At 37.2% G+C, this 21,333-nt stretch overlaps 4 protein-coding genes across 5 annotated transcripts; 2 read left to right on the top strand and 2 right to left on the bottom strand.

The window, feature by feature from the left end:
* The first annotated feature begins 1,246 nt into the window (after positions 1-1,246).
* LOC136259957 (uncharacterized) lies at positions 1,247-6,547 on the top strand. The gene is made up of 4 exons (XM_066053539.1): positions 1,247-1,435; positions 3,531-3,680; positions 3,757-3,950; positions 6,401-6,547. The coding sequence occupies exons 1-3, from the start codon at positions 1,298-1,300 to the stop codon at positions 3,856-3,858; spliced, it is 390 nt and encodes a 129-aa protein (XP_065909611.1). The 5' UTR covers positions 1,247-1,297; the 3' UTR covers positions 3,859-3,950; positions 6,401-6,547.
* Positions 6,548-10,589: 4,042 nt separating this feature from the next.
* LOC136259952 (uncharacterized) lies at positions 10,590-11,592 on the bottom strand. The gene is made up of 3 exons (XM_066053532.1): positions 11,274-11,592; positions 10,826-11,219; positions 10,590-10,781 (listed from the first exon to the last, which is right to left on the bottom strand). Exons 1-3 carry the CDS (start codon positions 11,396-11,398, stop codon positions 10,680-10,682), a joined length of 621 nt encoding a protein of 206 aa, XP_065909604.1. The 5' UTR covers positions 11,399-11,592; the 3' UTR covers positions 10,590-10,679.
* LOC136259959 (cytosolic Fe-S cluster assembly factor NUBP1-like) lies at positions 11,252-21,122 on the top strand. The gene is made up of 11 exons (XM_066053541.1): positions 11,252-11,499; positions 12,007-12,070; positions 12,238-12,321; positions 19,620-19,681; positions 19,727-19,830; positions 20,114-20,176; positions 20,258-20,286; positions 20,339-20,398; positions 20,480-20,685; positions 20,744-20,833; positions 20,937-21,122. The coding sequence occupies exons 1-11, from the start codon at positions 11,440-11,442 to the stop codon at positions 21,042-21,044; spliced, it is 930 nt and encodes a 309-aa protein (XP_065909613.1). The 5' UTR covers positions 11,252-11,439; the 3' UTR covers positions 21,045-21,122.
* Positions 12,330-19,215, bottom strand: LOC136259900 (SCO-spondin-like). Of its 2 annotated transcripts, XM_066053457.1 has the most exons (27): positions 19,085-19,215; positions 18,764-18,881; positions 18,452-18,684; positions 18,232-18,402; positions 18,004-18,171; positions 17,772-17,945; positions 17,537-17,716; positions 17,302-17,481; positions 17,076-17,249; positions 16,840-17,019; positions 16,292-16,471; positions 16,048-16,227; positions 15,804-15,983; positions 15,560-15,739; positions 15,316-15,495; positions 15,072-15,251; positions 14,838-15,017; positions 14,594-14,773; positions 14,378-14,545; positions 14,147-14,320; positions 13,912-14,091; positions 13,686-13,865; positions 13,450-13,629; positions 13,221-13,394; positions 12,984-13,163; positions 12,756-12,926; positions 12,330-12,701 (listed from the first exon to the last, which is right to left on the bottom strand). In XM_066053457.1, exons 1-27 carry the CDS (start codon positions 19,155-19,157, stop codon positions 12,496-12,498), a joined length of 4,704 nt encoding a protein of 1,567 aa, XP_065909529.1. In that variant the 5' UTR covers positions 19,158-19,215; the 3' UTR covers positions 12,330-12,495. The 2 variants fall into 2 exon arrangements, with proteins under 2 accessions (XP_065909529.1, XP_065909530.1); XM_066053458.1 differs by lacking the exon at positions 15,072-15,251.
* Positions 21,123-21,333: the final 211 nt, after the last annotated feature.

Here is a 21,333-nt window from a genome sequence, read left to right on the forward strand (position 1 = left end):
CTTGAGCCCTGTGTGAAACCTCAGCATTCCCCGCGTGCACCACTGCATGTGTACTATGTGACCAACTTATTAAGTGCAGTCTAGCACCGCCTGCCTTCAGAATATGTGTGTGGAAATCCACTAAGCTGAACTTTGCTGGTTGTCAGCCAATAATGCCATGAATGGCCTCGTGTATGCATGGGCTCTCGAGTGATTTTGGATGTATGATGCTTGCTCACTATGCCATTTTATGAATTGCTTATCCATAACTTGTCCTTGTATTTCCTTGTCAACAAAGTTGCTAAATTACGTGTATAATGACACCAGATGACACCAGGATGTTAAACTTACATTCTTCCACATCATACCTTACCACACACCCTACCGGCCCTTTCCCACCCATAAAACTCTATTTAATAGAGTTGTGCCATCACAACGGTTGGCTATAACAACAGTATAAGTATAAAAGGGTTTGTGCAGAGCATTCATGAAGAAACTGCATGTTCTCTACTATACAGCTGATACGGCTGATTGCTGGCTCGTGAAGTCATTGTTACAGTTAAGAAGGATGATGATCACAAACAGGTTCAAATGAAATAGGATGTGAGAACTTGTGCAAACTTGCATGGCTTGGCACAAGTGTAGGAAAATAAAATGTGCATTCCATGCTTGCATGATCTAAAGCATATCAAGCATCTAACAACATGACCTAAACCAGAACTGCATGCATGGTGGAAAAACTTGTTTCTGAAAACAACAAGTAGCAGTGATTGGACAAATACACGAATATACATACAAATTTAGCTATAGCTAACTATATATGTGCAGCATAGCGTTCAGCAGTGTACATTGATTTGCTTTAATCAGTGTGCGTATCAATGATAGCTCTATAAGCTGCTTCACTCTGGAAGCTATGCCACTGATACAACCAGAAATAGCTGCCATAAAATTGTATACGCTGTCACATTTAACTATACTTTGAGGACCAGCATGCAACGCTGCAAGAAATGTACTACAAGCAATGTGATTTACACATCATGCTGTTTTCATTGTAGCTAACGTGCTCAAATGACTCTCATGTAAAATACTTAAGTAACACACCTGCTGGCATGCAGTACTGAAATGTGACTAAAAATGAAAATAGTCAACTCATTAGGGTGTGCCTAAATTAACAGTTCAGTGCAGTTCAAAGTGTAAGTGTAAGATCAAGGGTACGACACGTGATTTAGAATTGTGCTATGCGGCAGTATACGGCTAACAACGGACGCCAACTATTTATAAGTATCAGCTCAACTAGGTGGAAATCGTTTATAGCGAAATGGACGAATTCTCAAGTCAGTTAAATATCGTCAGCTCTTGTGAGGCACATCACGAGAATCCAACGCACAGTGACTCAGTTATGACATCTGATGACAGAGTAATTTACAACATGCTGAGGAGATCTGCAGCTGGAAAGGTACAATGCACCGAGTGATTCTAGCCATAGATTGTTTATATCTAGCTATCAGGAGTATATTAAGCTGTAGTTAAAATACATAAGTAGCTATACGTACGTACTTACTATCATTTTCAACACCTTAGGCCACATAAACTTAATTATTAATTAGTTTTTCATCCCCCTGTACTCAAAATACGTAGCAGTGCGGGAGGGTGGATTTTTATTTTTACTAATGGTTTATAATAGGGCTAGAAATCATAGCACCATTAGTTGATGTGTCATAGTGGTAAAGCACACGTGCATGCTTTAATGTGAATGGTCATGGTTCCATGCCAACATGGCTGTTTTTCTTTGTTTTTGGCCGTAGAGTTTAAACATCACCTTTTCTTAATGGCACTAGCAGCAGTGTGAATTATTTACAGTGTAATACCGGGACACCAAAGGTGGTGAAAAGAGCACACTACAACTCCTTATAAAACCCGGCGGGTGTGGAATGCGGTGCAATTGCAAGTGATCGAAGCAATGTAAACTCAATTAGAAACCCAAATATGCACTAGCAGTTTTACACATAATGTTTCAGCCTTGGTATGCTGATAGCTATAAGGCCCTACTGCAGAGGTTCAGGGTGTCAACTCATACACAAAGTTCTTAGGACATGCGTGACTTGATAGCTATGTGATGCATCACTCTATTAAAAATTGACTCCCTCTGAAATCACATACATTCTTTAAAGCCATACATTTACAAACTATTAAAATTATGGGTACAGTTGTGGCATTGTGTGGTAAAAAAAAAAGAGTAGCTACCAATGTGCTGGATAGCTATCCCAGTAAAGACCAGTGATGGAACTTTTTTTCTTATTTGCAACTTTCTATTTCGGCAGTTTCAGTTACACACTGTATAGTAAACAATTAGCTAAAGCAATTTTGGGAATTGAAAATTTCCCGAACTGGCTTTATTTATTTGCTAATTAACTATTGTACATATTCATTGTAGCTGCTGCAGTAAGCAAAAAGGCATATCGCAATAGCAGACAGTGAAGCCAAAGCCTAAACCACAGCAGTTGATTTATGCTTGGCTGAAGCATCATATCAGTCGGGGCACACGCGCATGTTCAACCTGTCATTGTGTCAGTTCTAATTCAAAACTGTTATGCCACTGTAAAGTGGCTCAGGCTATCCAGGCATATGGTGGAACCCTTCCCATATCACTGCTTTAATTTGTGATTAAACATAAAAAAAACAAGTGTGGTGTGTGCCTAGCAAGCATGCAAACACTGCTTGTAGAACCTAGCTGAAGTTTTCTTCCACATTTTTATAACTCTAATACACCTGCAAGTCTATATAGTAGCTTGTTAGATGCTCACTTTTTGTCCCTAGAATTTTCTCAGTATAGCTTACATTGCTAATTTGCTACTGAGAGTTTATACTATATAACTGTTAGCAGAGCTGCGGCCTTGGCCTAGTTCAGACTGTCTATAAGCATAGCTGGATATCATAGCTATAAAATTTTTGTTACATACATATGCATTAGTGGTGTGTGATATAAGATATTTTCCTATCATGATTATAGCACACAATATATCACGATGTACAAATTCATCACTCAGCTTGTGTGCTTACACTGATAACACTTGTAGCACTGATTTACTAGAAGTACAATATCACATGGTTCATGACTAGCATACAACATTACAAGCTCTTTTATAGTGTACAATGATATCTTGGGTACATTTTTCTCTAATTATAGCTAAAATCTATACCTAGGCTTATATTACGATATAAAGATTCTATATCATATTACGATATAGAAAATTGTATCATGATATTTCGATATATATCACATATCGTACACCACTAATATGCATGTTTGGTTTTTGCTTTTTTTTTCATCATTGTGGTTTTTCTTTTTCCTTGTGTTTACATTGTTAACATAACTGTGACTAGTAAATGTGACTAGTAAATGTGACTAGTAAATCCATGCATACCGCCTGGCACCTGAAAGGATAAAATGACACTATCAGACATATTGAAAACAAATTTCATATCACTCAATCTGGTATATGCACAATACATGATGGTTAACTATATAGCTCTATCTTTCTCTTTGTTAGCCAACCTATGCAAGTTTTGGACTAGAACAAGCAGAGAAAACAGCAATACTGCGCAAAACAGGACCATGCCCAAAATGGTACACTCCATGGAGGAAAAGAGAATTTACTCTTAAGGGCAACTTTCTTTATTACTACAAAGTGAAAAGCAAGGTATGTATATATAATATATATATATTATACACATACACGTAAGTGTAGCTAATTCCTCTATATGTCTTTTACATAGAAAACTGGCAACAATAGAGTGCGTGGTGCTATTTATATCAGAGGGGCAGCTATTAATGAAGAAAAAGTTAAAGGATCAAAATATTTAATAAGGTCATCGTGATTACTCCACCTGTACCAAGAAGAGCTGACTGGAAGGATGATGAAACATCAATATTTAATATTAAATGTGAAAGCAAAATGCAACAACATGAAGTAAGTTTTTCTACAGAATTTTATGTCATGCACACTTTACACAGTGATTCATGATCTGTATGTATGTTTACATATGTTATGAAGGAAATATAATTCACAAATGGCCATACAAGTCATCATTAACTGTTTACAATGGATTCTAAGGGTACACACATTGAAAAACGAAAAGATGATATGTAACCAATAATCGCATCAGTTGTTGGTAAAAACACTTACATTGGCCATTCTAATAGAACAGTTAATGTCACCTTAACTCCATTAAACCTTGAAGTTCAGGCTAGATTCATTTTGCATACATGGTGCTATTCTCCAAAAATTTATCTGGCTACATTTGTTTAATTTTTATGTACATGTACTGTTTTTTAGTGAAACCTTCACAAGTGGCATGCACCCACGCAGAACATGAGTCATCATATACTGTAACGTGTCACCCATTGACAAGCGTTTCTTACTAAAATGTCCACAAGTGTCAACTCCTCCCTGCTTAAATGTTGGCCAAGGAATCATTTGAGTGACTTCTTTTGCAGCATGGTGTCAAATTTGCATTTACTGCTTGTAGTGTAGGGCTCTGCATTATATTCATAAACTGAGTTATTAACAAAGCCACCATACTATATGTTATAGTTAAAGCACTGCTGTGTGTGTATATGGAAAATATAGCAGGGGCATGTCGAGGCTAATACAGCAAGAGGCGAAGCTGAGTGCTGTATTTGCCTTGACACACCCCCTGAGTGCTGTATTTTTCATACACACAAGCATAGGTGGTGCTTTAACTGTTATATTGTACTTCCTGGTCGTCTGGCTCAGAGAGATTTTCTCTAGTACTCAAACCACTGCGATTTTCGGTGATCAGGATATCAGTAACTGTTTAACTAATCTATTTGTAGTCGTAGAATGAACTAATAGGATTAGTTTGTAGTTTGGCTAGTTTTAGCGATTTACAATGTCACGCATGTGATCAATCGTGCTATCTTAGTGGAGCCGTGTTTAAAAAGCTTCATGATCAGATGATCAGTAAGTGTTTATACTATCTATTCCTAGCCGTAGAACGAACTCATAAGATTAGTTTGGTTGGTTTTAGCAATTTACAGTGTGTTGTTTACGTAACATTCCTTAAATAAATTCTCCACATAACTGTACTGTCCCGTATTTTCCCAAGTGTGCTGTATTTGCCCAATTAAATGCATAACTGTACTGTATTTGCCCAATTAGCTGCATAACTGTACTGTATGACTTATACAGTACAGTTATGCAGTTGATTAGTACTGTATGGACAATATGATATGCGGCATCGCTTTGGTCCTCCCACGCAAATTACAATAGAATATTGTGAAACTCAAAACCAAAACCATAATACTGAAATATCAAAAATACTGAATATATAGTAGTGGTTATTAGAGTAATATGGGGAATTAGGATGTTGTGGCCAAATTTTACTGCATTGTTACTGTAGGGTAGCTGAATGCAAATGCTTTTGCCTTGCCATGCACTTACTGTACTAAACACCTTTTCCAGATCAATAATGTTTATACAATATCTATTCAACCTATACAGTATTTACTTCAAAAAATACCAAATAAAGGGTTTTGGCAATACCACAGAGCCCTAGCTTTCTTCATATTTCATTGTTTTAAGGCTCAGAGAAAGTAAATGTTATTTTTTGTGGATCCCTGTGTTATTATGTCATCTGCATCACACACACACACTGTTTTGAAGTTTCTGACAGGCTTTAGCATTGTTTTGGGTCCTAGTATGTAATGATAAGGAATTTAAAAGACAAGCTAATAGTATTGGAGAAGAGAGTATTTAATGCCATGTAGTCCTTTGACAAATGACCGTAATGGCTTTTCTTTCCAGGCACAAGGGTATGCATTTAAAGATGCCAAGCCAGTAAGAGTCAGCACTGTTGTAGAGAGCATGGCTGATAAATTTTGAGGATAGCTCCATGAGAACCGTGTCTGAGGAACTAATAACAGAGAACGTAATATCGTCCAAAATTTTGTCTGCATTGCTGGTGTTGCCATGTTAGTAAACAAAACTGACCTTCAAGCATAATGTGATTGAAGGAGCACTCAGTCTTTGGGAATTTGCTGGTTTAGTAGGCACACGTCAAACCACTTAAACTTTATTTGTTACAGGACTATGTAGTGTTTGATGCTCTCTTATCATATTATTTATTTAACTCTTGGTACAAAGAAGTAAGTATTACTAGTTATGGTATGACTATTGCTTCCAGTGGATTGGCAGCTAAAGCCAGCGTTAATCTGTATGGACCCTGTAGACACAAAACATGCATAAACTTGTACCAAGAGATATAAGACTACCCACCCACATATAAATATACCTGGGTAGGAATTTTATTGGGAGTGGACTATAAATATGTTGTACATTATTATTATGCATGTTGTAAAGCTATTGAATTATTCATCATGTGTAATGTATATATTCAGTGGTGCAAGGTGTTGAAGGAAGTTGCAAACAGATGAGTCAAACTGATAACATTGTGTTTGTTCATTCATACAATTTTTTGTGCATACATGATAATGTTTTGTATCATATACAGATGATGTATGTATGTTACTGATACTATAATGATTGATCAGTGTATCACTTCTGACCTTTCGTTGTGTGGATGATGCAGGTAACTACATGTCTTTGACATAAACACGCTAACTGATCGTGAATGTTGTGATGATGCAAATCATTTGAACATCCATATTATAAGATTCATACATGCAGTAATATATAAAAGGGTGGATTTGATGCATATAGCAATCTGTAACAGCCACTACATGCTCATCAGTAGAGCAATCAACTAATGAAGGTCTATGCACTACATAATTTTGGTATATTTCTACCATAATAGTGAGGTTTCAAATATGACTGCTCTATTAGAGTATCTCAATCTTTTTTTAACGGAATCGTGCAATCTGCAGATTTTCCTGCTGTTAAAGCTTTACAGTTACCTCAAAATGCTAGCATAATTCCTGATTCCCACAGATACCTATTATGCCTGAAATTATGCTGGCATAATTGCCGCATTGTACAAACAGCTTTTGAATACGCTGACCTATCTCAATCAATAAACATACTCAATGTCAGTGAGCCTTAGTGACCCACCTCGGACAAATGGGGAATAACCCATATTGGATAATGGTACCCCTGGGTTCTCAATGTACATACAGCAGTGATTCTGTTTTTCCCTTTTTACTGTATAAATTATGTACTGATGAACTATACTACATTACTCTTCTCTATACTGGTGAAGCTTGCAGATAAAATGGTCCATGCAGTGCATTGATGAACAGAATCAGAATTGTAACATGGTGAGCCAGTGATTAGCTGCAGTATCTCGGTCTATCATCACAGCACACATCTTATGTCTACCAGCTGTGCTTGAGAACAATCTTGATTGTATTATAGATATACACAGATAGATAGCTACATGGCTATATATAGTATGTGCCATGATAGGTAGTGTTAGTGACTACAACTAAGTGACAGTTCTATTAGAGTTAATATTGCCTGACTGCTTTATTAGAGTATATTGATCTTTTCACTAACTTGTTGTTTAATATTTAATACTAAAATTGATATTGCTATTATATGTGAGATACCATTGCTAAACAATTTGTAAAGTGATCTGTTTCATGATGAATCCAAAAATTTGGAAACCTAAAGCACCATTTTCTCCATGCTTAAAGTAGTGTGTAAATTCCAAAGGAATTTCTGGAAACCCCTGAGTACGCCCCTGGTGAAAGTATAGAGCTTTCATACATCAGTACAGGAATTATTAACTTTTCCCAAGCAGAACTATCAAGTGTAGTAGTAAGCTTATAGTTCATATTTTATGAAGATCTCCATATATGAACTATAAGCTTACTGCTACACTTGAATTTTCACTCACTAAAGACTATGATCTGGTAAATGGATTAACAGAAAATGTGTAGTCTTGATATGTGTCTACGTGTGGTTAAAGTGAGCCATTGTAACAATTTCACATAGCTAGAAGTAACAGAACTTGACCAGTTATAGTTTGACATTGTCACAGTCCATCTTTGTACCTCTTCTCCGTACCTTTTCTAGTTTATTAATATCTTTAATGAGATGTGGATCTGCTATGTGGAATTGTTACAATGACTCACTTTAACCACATGTAGACACATATCAAGACTACACATTTTCTGTTAATCCATTTACCACCTTGCAGCAATAATAACTTTACAATGCATGCGTGGCATTGTACAATTACAGTAAAGAGATGGATAACATTAGATTACATACTGCACTGATGGTCTGCTAGCAACCTGTGCTAGCAGCCAAAAGAAAGAATGAAAAAAAGAAAACTTGAATTACATTAATAATTAATTAAAAGGGGTAGGAGCAATGTTGCAGCAATAGCAAGGGAAAAGGAAATTACTATGTGTATGAATTACTTAAGTTGGATTAAAGTGTTCTGTAAAATGGTTTCACTAGTGCTTGTAAATTATTGATTTGATTGTGTTAAAGTGTAGTTCAGTGTTGATAGGGGGAAGAGCATTTCAAAGTCTAGGGAGGCGATTGAAATAGAAATTACGAATTTTATTATTTGATGAATAATTGTGAAGCAACTTGTGAGCTGTAGCTGATCTTGTCCTACTATTAGAGAATTAGGTTACAAATTAAGTGATCACTTGGCAGTACATATACCACCATGCATACTTCACCAAAACCCAACAATCAACCTGACAATACCACCCTCTTCACTTCATTATCCCTATTACCAATTGTGATTAATACAAATATAGAACAATCCAAGATTGGAATTTACCTAATGACTTGAGTAACCCTAGTTCAAATCCAAACTGCAAACACTAACTGCATTGACTCTTGATTGACATTTTATAGCAAATAACACTGTTGATGCACTATATAATTATGTATTATGACTGTATTTTTTTTGGCCCTGGATGCATCAGTACACTGTCTGTCTGTTCAGTAAATAAAAATCTGAATGCAATTAAAATATTTAGTGAGATGTGTGGCGGAATGCTGTATCAAGTCAATAAAATAACAGAAGTGTATGACAATTATTAAATAATATGGATTGTTGCACAATATTGAAATAAAATTATTATATGTAAAGGTTCTCCTGACTTCTTTTAGCTATATCCGCACAACACCTCAAGAAGTTATGAAGCACCTGACTCAATATATTTATAGTCTTCTATAAAGTTGCATAACAATGTCATCACTGTTGGCAAGCATGCATTCACATTTCAGTGGCACTGCATCACTTTACAACCAGTCAAGATTATTTAGGGTATTGTGCATTATGTAACTCTTCCATTATTTACTCTTGGTAATACCCACAATAAAATGTGTTTACATTTTGCTATACAGTGAGTTGGACCAACTTAATAATAGATAAACATCTGATGAAAACCCACATGGTACATTGTGTTAAATGCTTTTGACGCTAATATCTGTAGTAGAGATGTTAGCAGTCCAATTGAACCCATCTGTCTAATCCAACATCTCTAATCCAGGATGCCTCTATACAATGAGAGCTTGTTGCACCTTACAATCCAACACCCTTACTAATAAAAAAAGCCATCTATGCAATTTTATCATAGGGTACTGAGCTTTTAACAGTATACTAATAATTTCACATCAATGTGGAAAATGGCTGGTAATTCACACACTTCATCCTACACAAGTTCCGATTTGTGATATGTTTAGTTTCCTCCTAGGAAATTGTCCAGCAATCCCTCTTAACTTTAGGTTAGTATATTTCTCAAGTTCCTTTGGCTTGTGCTAAACACCCTTCCATCTGTGTTTGCTGTCAAGTGCATACTATACATGTAGCTATCATGTGATACAAACTCCACCCAATTGTAAAATATACATTATCTCACATAAAGCCCACACAATATGTAGTTAATATTTGTTAACCCAATGAACCAAGGAGAGTGAGTATGACAACTTGTTTTAAGGCTAACATGATGAAGCAACCCAGCCTATTACCATGTATAGCAGTTAACATCGTGTTGTGAAGTAGCTTGATAACAAATAAACAACATGATTATGCTGCTTTCATGCACATATTATATTATTCACATCATTTGATCAGTCACCTCATGACATACTGTCACCACAATGTTTTGCAGTTGCACACTCACTACTGGTACACTTATATGGAAGTACTAAGAACATGTGAGTTTCCAATTAATCATAAAATGTGTCCCCTTAGATGTTTGTTATCTACCCACTATTTGTACACAACACCCATAAAACAGTTGGTAAAATTGCAGTTGTCTTGCAAGGCCTTAGATGCACACACAAACATATTCCCTTGAAGTACTGATAAATGTTGAAGTTAACCACTGATGACCCCAAACTCTTGGGTTGACCATAGCTGACAGCCAAAACAGAAGTAATCAACACATATAGGTATTAATAATATTATATGCCATACAAATTTGATAAACAAAGCATCCTGGTCTCTACCTCTGCGCTAACTAACTCACAGGACACTTATTGTAGTGTAAGCTACTGATGGTGTCATCACTGACAATTAAGATGTGTATCTGTCTATATATATATATTAATTTGTATACTAGAACAGCTCTTTCCACTCTGCAAACCCACAGAGTGAAATTTTCACAGTTGATAAATTAGTAATGAATTACACAAAAGGCAATGTGGGTATATAAAAACAACCGATAGGTGCAATATCGCTATCAATATTTATTTTCTAAGGTATCTGTTTAGCATAACACTCCTCCACCTTAGTCTGCCACAATTTGTTTGCGGTTGATGCTGACCATACCGCAACTTTGTTCTCCATTTCTGGTAGGAAAAATATACACTATTTAATTCAACAACCTCCACACCTTAAATTTGATCAAGTCCCTTTTTTCAGATGAGCACACAGCATTGTCCAGAGGTACACCATCACTAGTAGAATAGGTAGATGATGGTAAGTCATCTTTTTCTGCTGTTGGTACCAGTTCAGGGTCTTCATTAATCCTCTCCTTGCGCTTCTTTCTCTTTCGTTTTTTCTTAATCCCTAGTACTTCACTGTCAGTCCTCATGGTCAACCGACCATGAACTGCAAGTGATCTACTACCAGTCATGTCACTATCAAGTTCATTAAATTGAACTTTTCCAACCACTTGTTCTTCTGTATGCGAGGTGTGTTTCAGTCTCCTGTGTATGTCCTTCTTTATTTTACTCATAGTAAGTGATCTGTCGGATGTGGGTAATGGGATGGCTCCCAAACCAAGCCTGTATATATAGCACTACAATACGTATAATATTTTTCATGCACTTTTAACTCACCTTTCAGGCCTGGGTTGGAAATTGTTAGCTGCTGAACTAAATGAGCCAATTTTATGACATTTCTCTGCTTCCTTTGTTAGCCATTTTCGTATCGAGTTAGATATACTGGGGTTTACTTCCACCATACCTTCCCCTGTTTCTAAATAGTTCGCACCCTGACTGGGGTATGGAAAAGGACGAGCATAGCGAAAACGTTGCAGCGGTCGTTGGATGCCCTTCAGAAACAGTGAGTTTTTGTTGTTGTTTTTTTACAAGGTACTAGATATAGCTATAGCTACTATCGACTATGCGGTACCAACAATTTTAGCGTATTCTAATTTTTCATGCAACATACTGCACCGAATCCTGGCTGGGTTCAAGACTAATACAAATGCATGTGAGACGCGGGCATGTGCTGGCGAGAAATCATTATAAAAGTTTTGAATGTAGATACCAGCTGTTGTGGCTTCTTTGCTGCATGCTATAGACTGCACAGTCCAGCTAAAAGGGGATAAGTTAATCCGGCGCATGCAAGAAAGCTGCTAACACCTTGTATATGTAACTTTACATTGTACATGCTTTATCCTGAGAATCTATGATCTATGACTTATATAGCTAGCTAGATTATGCCACTGGGTCTGGGATTTGGCAACAGTGTAATTATAACTATTAACCTGACTCCCTTTGTTTACTGGGTGTAGCCTCCCAGGTTTGATATGCAATGTGTTCTTACTGCACACTATACTCTCTACAGAAATTGGCAGGAAAGGCTAATATTTGTCAAGGATGCCCTGGAAGGGACTTATGTCTCAGTGGAGGTTTGTTGGTAGCTGCACTGTAGCAGTAGAACCTTGCTAGATAGTAAAGTGATCATTTAATCACTCTACTAGCTAGGATGGATATAAACTATTGCTGATACGAAACATGTCTATTGCTAGTATTGCGGTCAAAGTAGCTGCAACTGAAACGGGTTGCATTTCTGTAGGTGGTGTTGATCCAGATCAAGAGTTCATTGATGTCCGTATGAATGCAATCAAGCATAAAATTTTGATTCTTTCAGGAAAAGGAGGTATGTAATTATGATTAAGTTTTTAATAAAATGTCAAATCAGTACAAATAAAGAATGTTTTATACTTAAAAAGAAAAAAAACACACTTAAACCAAGTATATATAAACTCTGGATAAAATATACAAAAATATAGGATTAGAAAAGGTCACTGTCCATAAGAATCTGTCGATATCACTACCACTGATGTTTATCATAGTAGTCTCCTTTAGTTGTGGGAGCTTCACATTGAATGTAGCAGGACTTGGCACTGTATTTGCTGCCCCAACAGCCCTTTCCTCCACATTCTGGTTCATGACATTTTCTTTCTCTCCTTTGTTGTCCATAGCCACAAGATACTGAGCAGTCACTCCAACTAGACCATGAGCCCCAGTAGCCATTCTCTGTTGATAGAAAAAAGTAACATCACTGTACCGATATGATATACGTTTTCTTACTTGGACAGCAACCAGCGTCACAGTCAGCATACTCATAGTTACTTCCTTTACACCCTCTGTAATCTGTTGGACATTTAGATTGGTAGCATTCCCTCTTGCGGAACTTTTTGCCCTTTCCACAACTAGAGCTGCACTTGCTCCATGTTGACCATTCACCAAAATGGTCTGGTTCTGGATATCATATGGGTTATGTAAATTTATACAGAGTGTAGTAGTGTTAGTGTTTACCTGGACAGCATTTATCATTACATTTCTTCTCTTCATAATCATTTCCATCACATTTGTTGTGTGAAAGATCAGAGTATGGACATTTTGATGGTATACATTTCCTCTTTCTGTATGAAATTCCTCCTCCACATTTCTTGCTACAGACAGACCATTCCTCCCAATCTCCCCAGTGTGGTTTTTCTGTTAAAAGATTGTTGTGTCATGTTCGTTCCATAATTAGCAACTGCCAACACCTACCTGGACAACATTGGTCATTGCACTTCTTTTCCTCATAGTCACTTCCGTCGCACTTTGTGTAGTAAGGATCTGGACACTTGGACTGATAGCACTTCCTCTTTCTGTAAGAAATTCCTCCTCCACACTTCTTGCTACACACAGACCATTCCTCCCAATCTCCCCAATATGGTTTTTCTGTTTTGATGGTTTATATAGATAATTCGTCCAACTGCATATATGGATGACATACCTGGACAGCATTTCTCATTACATTTCTTCTCCTCATAGTCACTTCCGTCACATTTGTTGTGTGAAGGATCAGCATACGGACATTTTGATGGGATACACTTCCTCTTTCTGTAAGAAATTCCTCCTCCACACTTCTTGCTGCACACAGACCATTCCTCCCAATCTCCATAGTGTGGTTTTTCTGTAAATTTAAGCAGCAGCTGTATTATGGTTGACGTTACAGTTAGGATAATGTACCTGGACAGCATTTTTCATTACATTTCTTCTCCTCATAGTCACTTCCATAACATTTGTTGTGTGAAGGATCAGCATACGGACATTTTGATGGGATACACTTCCTCTTTCTGTAAGAAATTCCTCCTCCACATTTCTTGCTACACACAGACCATTCTTGCCATCCACCCCAATATGGTTTTTCTGTTAAATTTTGTAATAATTACTAACCCTACACCAAGGAACATACCTGGACAGCAGTTCTCGTTACATTTCTTCTCTTCATAATCATTGCCATAGCACTTGTTATGCTGAGGATCAGAGTATGGACATTTTGATGGTACACATTTCCTCTTTCTGTAAGAAATTCCTCCTCCACACTTCTTGCTACACACAGACCATTCCTCCCAATCTCCCCAGTATGGTTTTTCTAAGAAACAACACATTGTAATGGTGGCTCTAGGCTATCAGATAAAATGGCTTACCAGGACAGCATTTTTCATTACATTTCTTTTCTTCATATGAACGACCTTGACATGTCTTGTAATAAGGTGAGGGGCATTTGGAGGGAATACACTTTCTCTTTCTGTAGGACACTCCTCCTCCACATTTTTTGCTACATACACTCCAATTTTCCCACTCTCCCCAGTATGGACGTTCTTTAGTGTTAGATGTTTCAGTAACATTTACAAGATTTTGATTATTTTATAACTAACCTGGACAACAGTGTTCATTACATTTAGCTTCTTCATATCCATGACCTGAACATTTTCCGTAATCAGGACACTTGGATTGGTAGCAGTGTCTGGTTCTGTTCTTTAAACCGCCTCCGCAAGTCTTGCTGCAGTAGTTCCATTTGCTCCATGTACCCCATGATGGAGGTTCTGTATGGGCACTGTGGTTAGCAATTCTGGTGGCTGGTTATAACTCACGTGGACAGCATTCTTCATTACATTTTTTCTCTTCGTAATCACTACCATCACATTTGTTGTATCGAGGATCAGAGTATGGACATTTTGATGGAAGGCATTTTCTCTTTCTGTAAGAAATTCCACCTCCACACTTCTTGCTACACACAGACCATTCTTCCCAACCTCCCCAGTATGGCTTTTCTGTAGGGTTAATAGTGTGCATAGATCATGTGTTTGCTTACATGATGCGATAAGGTCAGCATACCTGGACAACACTGCTCGTTACATTTCTTCTCTTCGTAATCATTGCCATAGCACTTGTTATATTGAGGATCAGAATATGGGCACTTTGATGGAAGGCATTTTCTCTTTCTGTACGAAATTCCACTTCCACACTTCTTGCTACAAATGGACCAATTTTCCCAGTCACCCCAGTATGGTTTTTCTGTAAGATAAGTCATGGAAGTAAAGTATCCATGTTAGTGTAAGAGTAACATACCTGGACAACATTGCTCATTGCATTTCTTCTCTTCATAGTCATTTCCATCACATTTGTTGTATCGAGGGTCAGAGTATGGACACTTTGACGGAAGGCACTTTCTCTTTCTATAAGAAATTCCTCCACCACACTTTTTGCTACACACAGACCATTCCTCCCAATCTCCGTAGTATGGTTTCACTGTAACATGAATACACAAGCAATAATAATAAAAATATTTGAGTAGAAAAGGTAGTATACATACCTGGACAACATTGGTCATTGCACTTCTTCTCTTCATAGTCATTTCCATCACATTTGTTGTATCGAGGGTCAGAGTATGGACACTTTGATGGAAGGCACTTTCTCTTTCTATAAGAAATTCCTCCACCACACTTTTTGCTACACACAGACCATTCCTCCCAATCTCCATAGTATGGTTTCACTGTAACATGAATACACAAGCAATAATAATAAAAATATTTGAGTAGAAAAGGTAGTATACATACCTGGACAACATTGGTCATTGCACTTCTTCTCTTCATAGTCATTTCCATCACATTTGTTGTATCGAGGGTCAGAGTATGGACACTTTGATGGAAGGCACTTTCTCTTTCTATAAGAAATTCCTCCACCACACTTTTTGCTACACACAGACCATTCCTCCCAATCTCCGTAGTATGGTTTCACTGTAACATGAATACACAAGCAATAATAATAAAAATATTTGAGTAGAAAAGGTAGTATACATACCTGGACAACATTGGTCATTGCATTTCTTCTCTTCATAGTCATTTCCATCACATTTGTTGTATCGAGGGTCAGAGTATGGACACTTTGATGGAAGGCACTTTCTCTTTCTATAAGAAATTCCTCCACCACACTTTTTGCTACACACAGACCATTCCTCCCAATCTCCGTAGTATGGTTTCACTGTAACATGAATACACAAGCAATAATAATAAAAATATTTGAGTAGAAAAGGTAGTATACATACCTGGACAACATTGGTCATTGCACTTCTTCTCTTCATAGTCATTTCCATCACATTTGTTGTATCGAGGGTCAGAGTATGGACACTTTGATGGAAGGCACTTTCTCTTTCTATAAGAAATTCCTCCACCACACTTTTTGCTACACACAGACCATTCCTCCCAATCTCCATAGTATGGTTTCACTGTAACATGAATACACAAGCAATAATAATAAAAATATTTGAGTAGAAAAGGTAGTATACATACCTGGACAACATTGGTCATTGCATTTCTTCTCTTCATAGTCATTTCCATCACATTTGTTGTATCGAGGGTCAGAGTATGGACACTTTGATGGAAGGCACTTTCTCTTTCTGTAAGAAATTCCTCCACCACACTTTTTGCTACATACAGACCATTCCTCCCAATCTCCGTAGTATGGTTTTTCTAGTAATTTGACAAACAATAATTTGTATAATGGCTGCAATATAGGACTCAAACGAATAGTGGCTTTTACTATTCTTTATTCAAACTAGCGAATATTCGAATGTTCTTTTTCAGCATTGGTAGACAAAATATCAATAATCCTGTTGTACAAGATGCCTCTTTAATACAATTCAGAATCAACATGATTTGATCACTTAACGATCAAGAATTTCTATGTACTCTACACACTGATGCTATATTATTTCCTTTGAAACAAATATTCACCGAATAATAGAATATTTGTTTGAGCCCTACTGTAACATACTCAATTGTAACTAAAAAAAACTAGTTCATCACAGTTATAAAGTAGTGTAGGCATATTAACTAACCTGGACAACATTGTTCATTGCATTTTTTCTCTTCATATCCACTTCCAAAACATTTGTTGTATCGACGGTCAGAGTAGGGACATTTTGATGGAACACATTTTCTTCTTCTGTAAGAGATTCCACTACCACATTTTTTGCTGCACACACTCCAGTTTTCCCATTTAGCCCAGCTTGGAGCCTCTGTGAGAGATTTTAAAGGTAATAGCTATATGTTGAGGTTGTTATTTTCTTCTAACCTGGGCAGCACTTCTCATTGCACTTCTTCTCTTCATATCCACTTCCTTCACAGGTTTTATAATAAGGATGGGGGCACTTGGATTGTATGCACTTTCTTCGTCTGTATGAAAATCCACCTCCACACCTCTTGCTGCAAGTTGACCATACAGCCCATTCACTCCATTCTGGGCGTTCTGTAAATTTTTCATGGCTATCCACTCCTATGTACAATTAAGGCTTACATACCTGGACAACACTGCTCATTACATTTCTTCTCTTCATAATCGTTGCCATAGCACTTGTTGTATCGAGGATCGGAGTATGGACATTTTGATGGAATGCACTTTCTCTTTCTGTAAGAAATTCCACCTCCACACTTTTTGCTACATACAGTCCATTCCTCCCAATCTCCCCAATATGGTTTCACTATTAGATTAGTGCATTAATTATTATTTTTTACACTATAGTGATGATTACATACCTGGACAACATTGCTCATTGCATTTCTTCTCTTCATAATCATTGCCATCACATTTGTTGTATCGAGGATCAGAGTATGGACATTTTGATGGGATACACTTCCTCTTTCTGTAAGAAATTCCACCTCCACACTTCTTGTTACACACAGACCATTCCTCCCAATCTCCCCAATATGGTTTGACTACAAGAATGCATGTAATGAACAGCCGGTTATAATATTATTATGGCGAACAGACCTGGACAGCACTGCTCATTGCATTTCTTCTCTTCATAACCATGTCCAGTGCACTTTTTAACATAAGGATCCGGGCACTTGGATGGGTAGCATGTTCTCTTTCTGTAGGAAATTCCACCACCACACTTCTTGCTGCATACAGACCAATCCTTCCATATGCCCCAATATGGTGGTTCTGAGTAGCATGATCATAGTAATCAAACAGGCTAAATTATAAAGTTTGTGTAACTCACTGCGACAGCAATCTGTGTTACATGGTATGTATCTCTTAGACTCTCCTTCACAATATTCCTTTCCTCCACACTTAGCCTTGATGCAGACTCTAGAAGAAACTCTGTAGCCACCACCACAGCTTTTGCTGCACAAGCTAAATGAACTCCATGAACTCCATGTTGCATCAACTAAGAAACAGGAATATAGGTAAATTGCTTGTAAACACTTTGATCACTTCACATACATACCTGGACAACATTGTGTACCACAAGATTCTACTTCTTGGTTACTACCCACACACCTCGGTGCAGCATAGTTGTAAGTTCTTTCACATTTTCTTCGTCTATAGCGGCGCCCATAGCCTCCACAAGTTGAAGTACAGCCACTCCACGAACCCCATGAAGCCCATGTGAAGTATACTGTTAGTTTAAATAGTAAAGCCATTCATCTTAAGTGTTAATCACTTACCACAACTAGATTTGAAACATTTTTTGATTTCATGTCCCCTTCCTGGACATAGGAGTTTAAGTGATTGGTAGAAGGATTGGTTATTAGAGGTATCCACTTCTATGGAACTAGCAGACTTCTTGTCTGCCTCAGCTGGGTCATCTCCACTGGAGATAATATCATCCTCTGATGGATGCAGTGTTGGATTTTCATCATCTGAGCTGCTGCCCTTCACTACATCTTGGTGAGAATGGCTGTTGTAGGGATTAAAACAAGCAGTGATTTTATTCTTGAACATACCAGACTTGTACTTGTACAGTACTCATGGTTTACCTGTATGGACAGTTTCCTGAACTGACACAAGAACGATGTCTTTGTTGTACACCTAATCCACATCTTTTATTGCAAAAACTCCATGAACTCCAACTAGACCATGATACTACACATTTTCCTAATAATTAAGAGAAAAGCATTCAGTTATGTGGAATGCATTCTAAAGAAGCCACCGGATACATTAGATTTGTGAATGAGAATACCTCAGATTTGTGAATGAGAATACCTCATGCAGTTACCTATTAGTTATTAAGCTAGCTACAATAAATGGCTATGTATTCATGCTCAGCTATGCTACACTAACATACACTAATAAAATACCTGTGCTGTAAGTACTAGTGGCCAGGCCACATATGGCAAATGCTGTCAGCAGCAGCAGGTGCCAACTCCTCATCTTTAGAATATACTATATATATCACTGCAACTTGTATAGGTTAGCAGCAATATGACAGATCCTGGAATAATGCAACTGACTGCAACTTTGCTGGGTATTTATAGCCATAGTAGATGTCATGGGTGGGACAGTCATTATGGGGTGTATTCCTATCAACGATGTCATTCATTTGCACTGCTTACATAGTTAGGTAAAACAACTTGTATCAATTTGTCTATGTGGTGATGCATGATGAGTTCTTCTGTAGTTCAATATTGCGGTTAGGTAATGTTAAAGCAGTACCAATGTAGTTTAAGGTATTCATGGCTTAATATAATAACAATTATAGTGTGGAAGTCTAGACATAAGTTTTCTCAGTTTGCCCATGGAATCAATGAGTTGCTATAGGTGTATCTGTTACTGCACTTAACAGGTTATGTGCTAATATGTGTTAATGGCATATCATTTAACACTTTTGTTTAGGGGTTGGCAAGTCAAGTATTGCCACATGTCTAGCTACTGCCCTAGCTAATTGTGGAAAGAAGGTACAACTTGTTATTATGATTAATTCTTTAATTATGCCATAATAGGTTGGCATTGCTGACTTGGATATCTGTGGACCATCTGTACCTAAAATGATGGGAGTTGAAGGACAGAAAGTTGTCAATTCTGATTATGGTTGGGTACCATTAAGGTTGGTTGTTAACAACTTAAACAATATGAGCCCATATTATAGTTGTATGTAAGGTATATATTATGTTGATGTTGTATCTGTTAGTACTTAATTAGGAGGAGTACATATATATAAACTATGGCTACATAGCCTACATGCATATTAAATTTAGTGTTTTAAGTGTTTTGAATACACTGTGTGTTGTGGTACACACACATTATTTGTATACACAATTTCACTGATTAGCAAACTACTATAGTCACATTAACCAACTATAAGTGAGTTTGTATGTGTACTTGTGTAGGTCACCTAACCATGACATTAAGGTAATGTCTGTAGGCACCCTACTGGAAGACATTGATTCTGCGTAAGTGACTTTATCATTAATCCCCTGGTAGCCCCATTGTTTTGGGCAGACTATTAGCTTCGTATCCTCTGTTGTTTTCAGAGTTGTCTGGAGAGGACCTAGAAAAACAGGTACACACAGATGCTGCTGTCTTCTTTCTCAATAGCTAGTGTCTTACCACAGCTCTCATTAAACGGTTCATTAAAGATACTTTTTGGGGACGATTGGATTACTTAATTTTTGATATCCTTTTGTAACAAGATTAGCTGAACAGCATATTCACCTTCACAGATGAATTTTCATTCCTTGACTGTAGTTCCTAAAATACTCCACCAGGAACATCTGATGAACACTTGTCAATCATAAAAATATTGACTAATGCACGACCAGATGGAGCAGTGATTGTTACTACACCACAAGAAGTGGCAGTGGCAACGGTCAGAAAAGAAATAAACTTTTGCAAGAAAATGAATTTAAAAGTCATTGGACTGATAGAAAATATGAGCAGCTACTGTTGTCCTTGTTGTAAGGTATTTACTATGTATGTTACATTTAAAATTTTAATTTACTCTTTGTACATACATCTAGGAATCATGGCCTGTGTTTCCCACTGGACGGGTTGACAGTTTGGTATCAGATTTACAGATACCTGTTCTTGGAAAAATTCCTTTGTATTCTGTAAGCAATGAGCTTGTTGATTTTGTAATAATTATCATGTTTACAATATGTGCTATATGTAAGGTTTGTTGATGTGTAAATGTTTGTCTCCGCTACCTCTTAGGGTATAACGCAATCTGCAGAAAGAGGAAGCAACGTCCTGTTAGATGAACCCAGCTGCACCTCAACAGAACTGTTTTTTGACATTGCTAAGAGGATAACTGACATGTGAATGTCCTCATATGTACATTTTCTGTACACATTGAAATGCCTAGATAGTAAACAATTAAATGCTTGCCCAGTCCACATATACACACTGGACCCTAAACAGAAGATGCATGAGTTGTACAACACACATACACTCCACATTAGTAAGGTTTAACATAGTAGGTAAGTTCCACGTGGTAACTCAATGAAATTGATCCATATTCAATTTCTTGATGACTTGTAACCATCAAATTTTATGCACCTGTGCCAACTGGTTACATTACAATGGTATCTATATATATGAACTTTGTAAT

Source organism: Dysidea avara, chromosome 7, assembly GCF_963678975.1.
Source record: "Dysidea avara chromosome 7, odDysAvar1.4, whole genome shotgun sequence".
Classification (NCBI taxonomy): Eukaryota; Metazoa; Porifera; class Demospongiae; order Dictyoceratida; family Dysideidae; genus Dysidea; species Dysidea avara.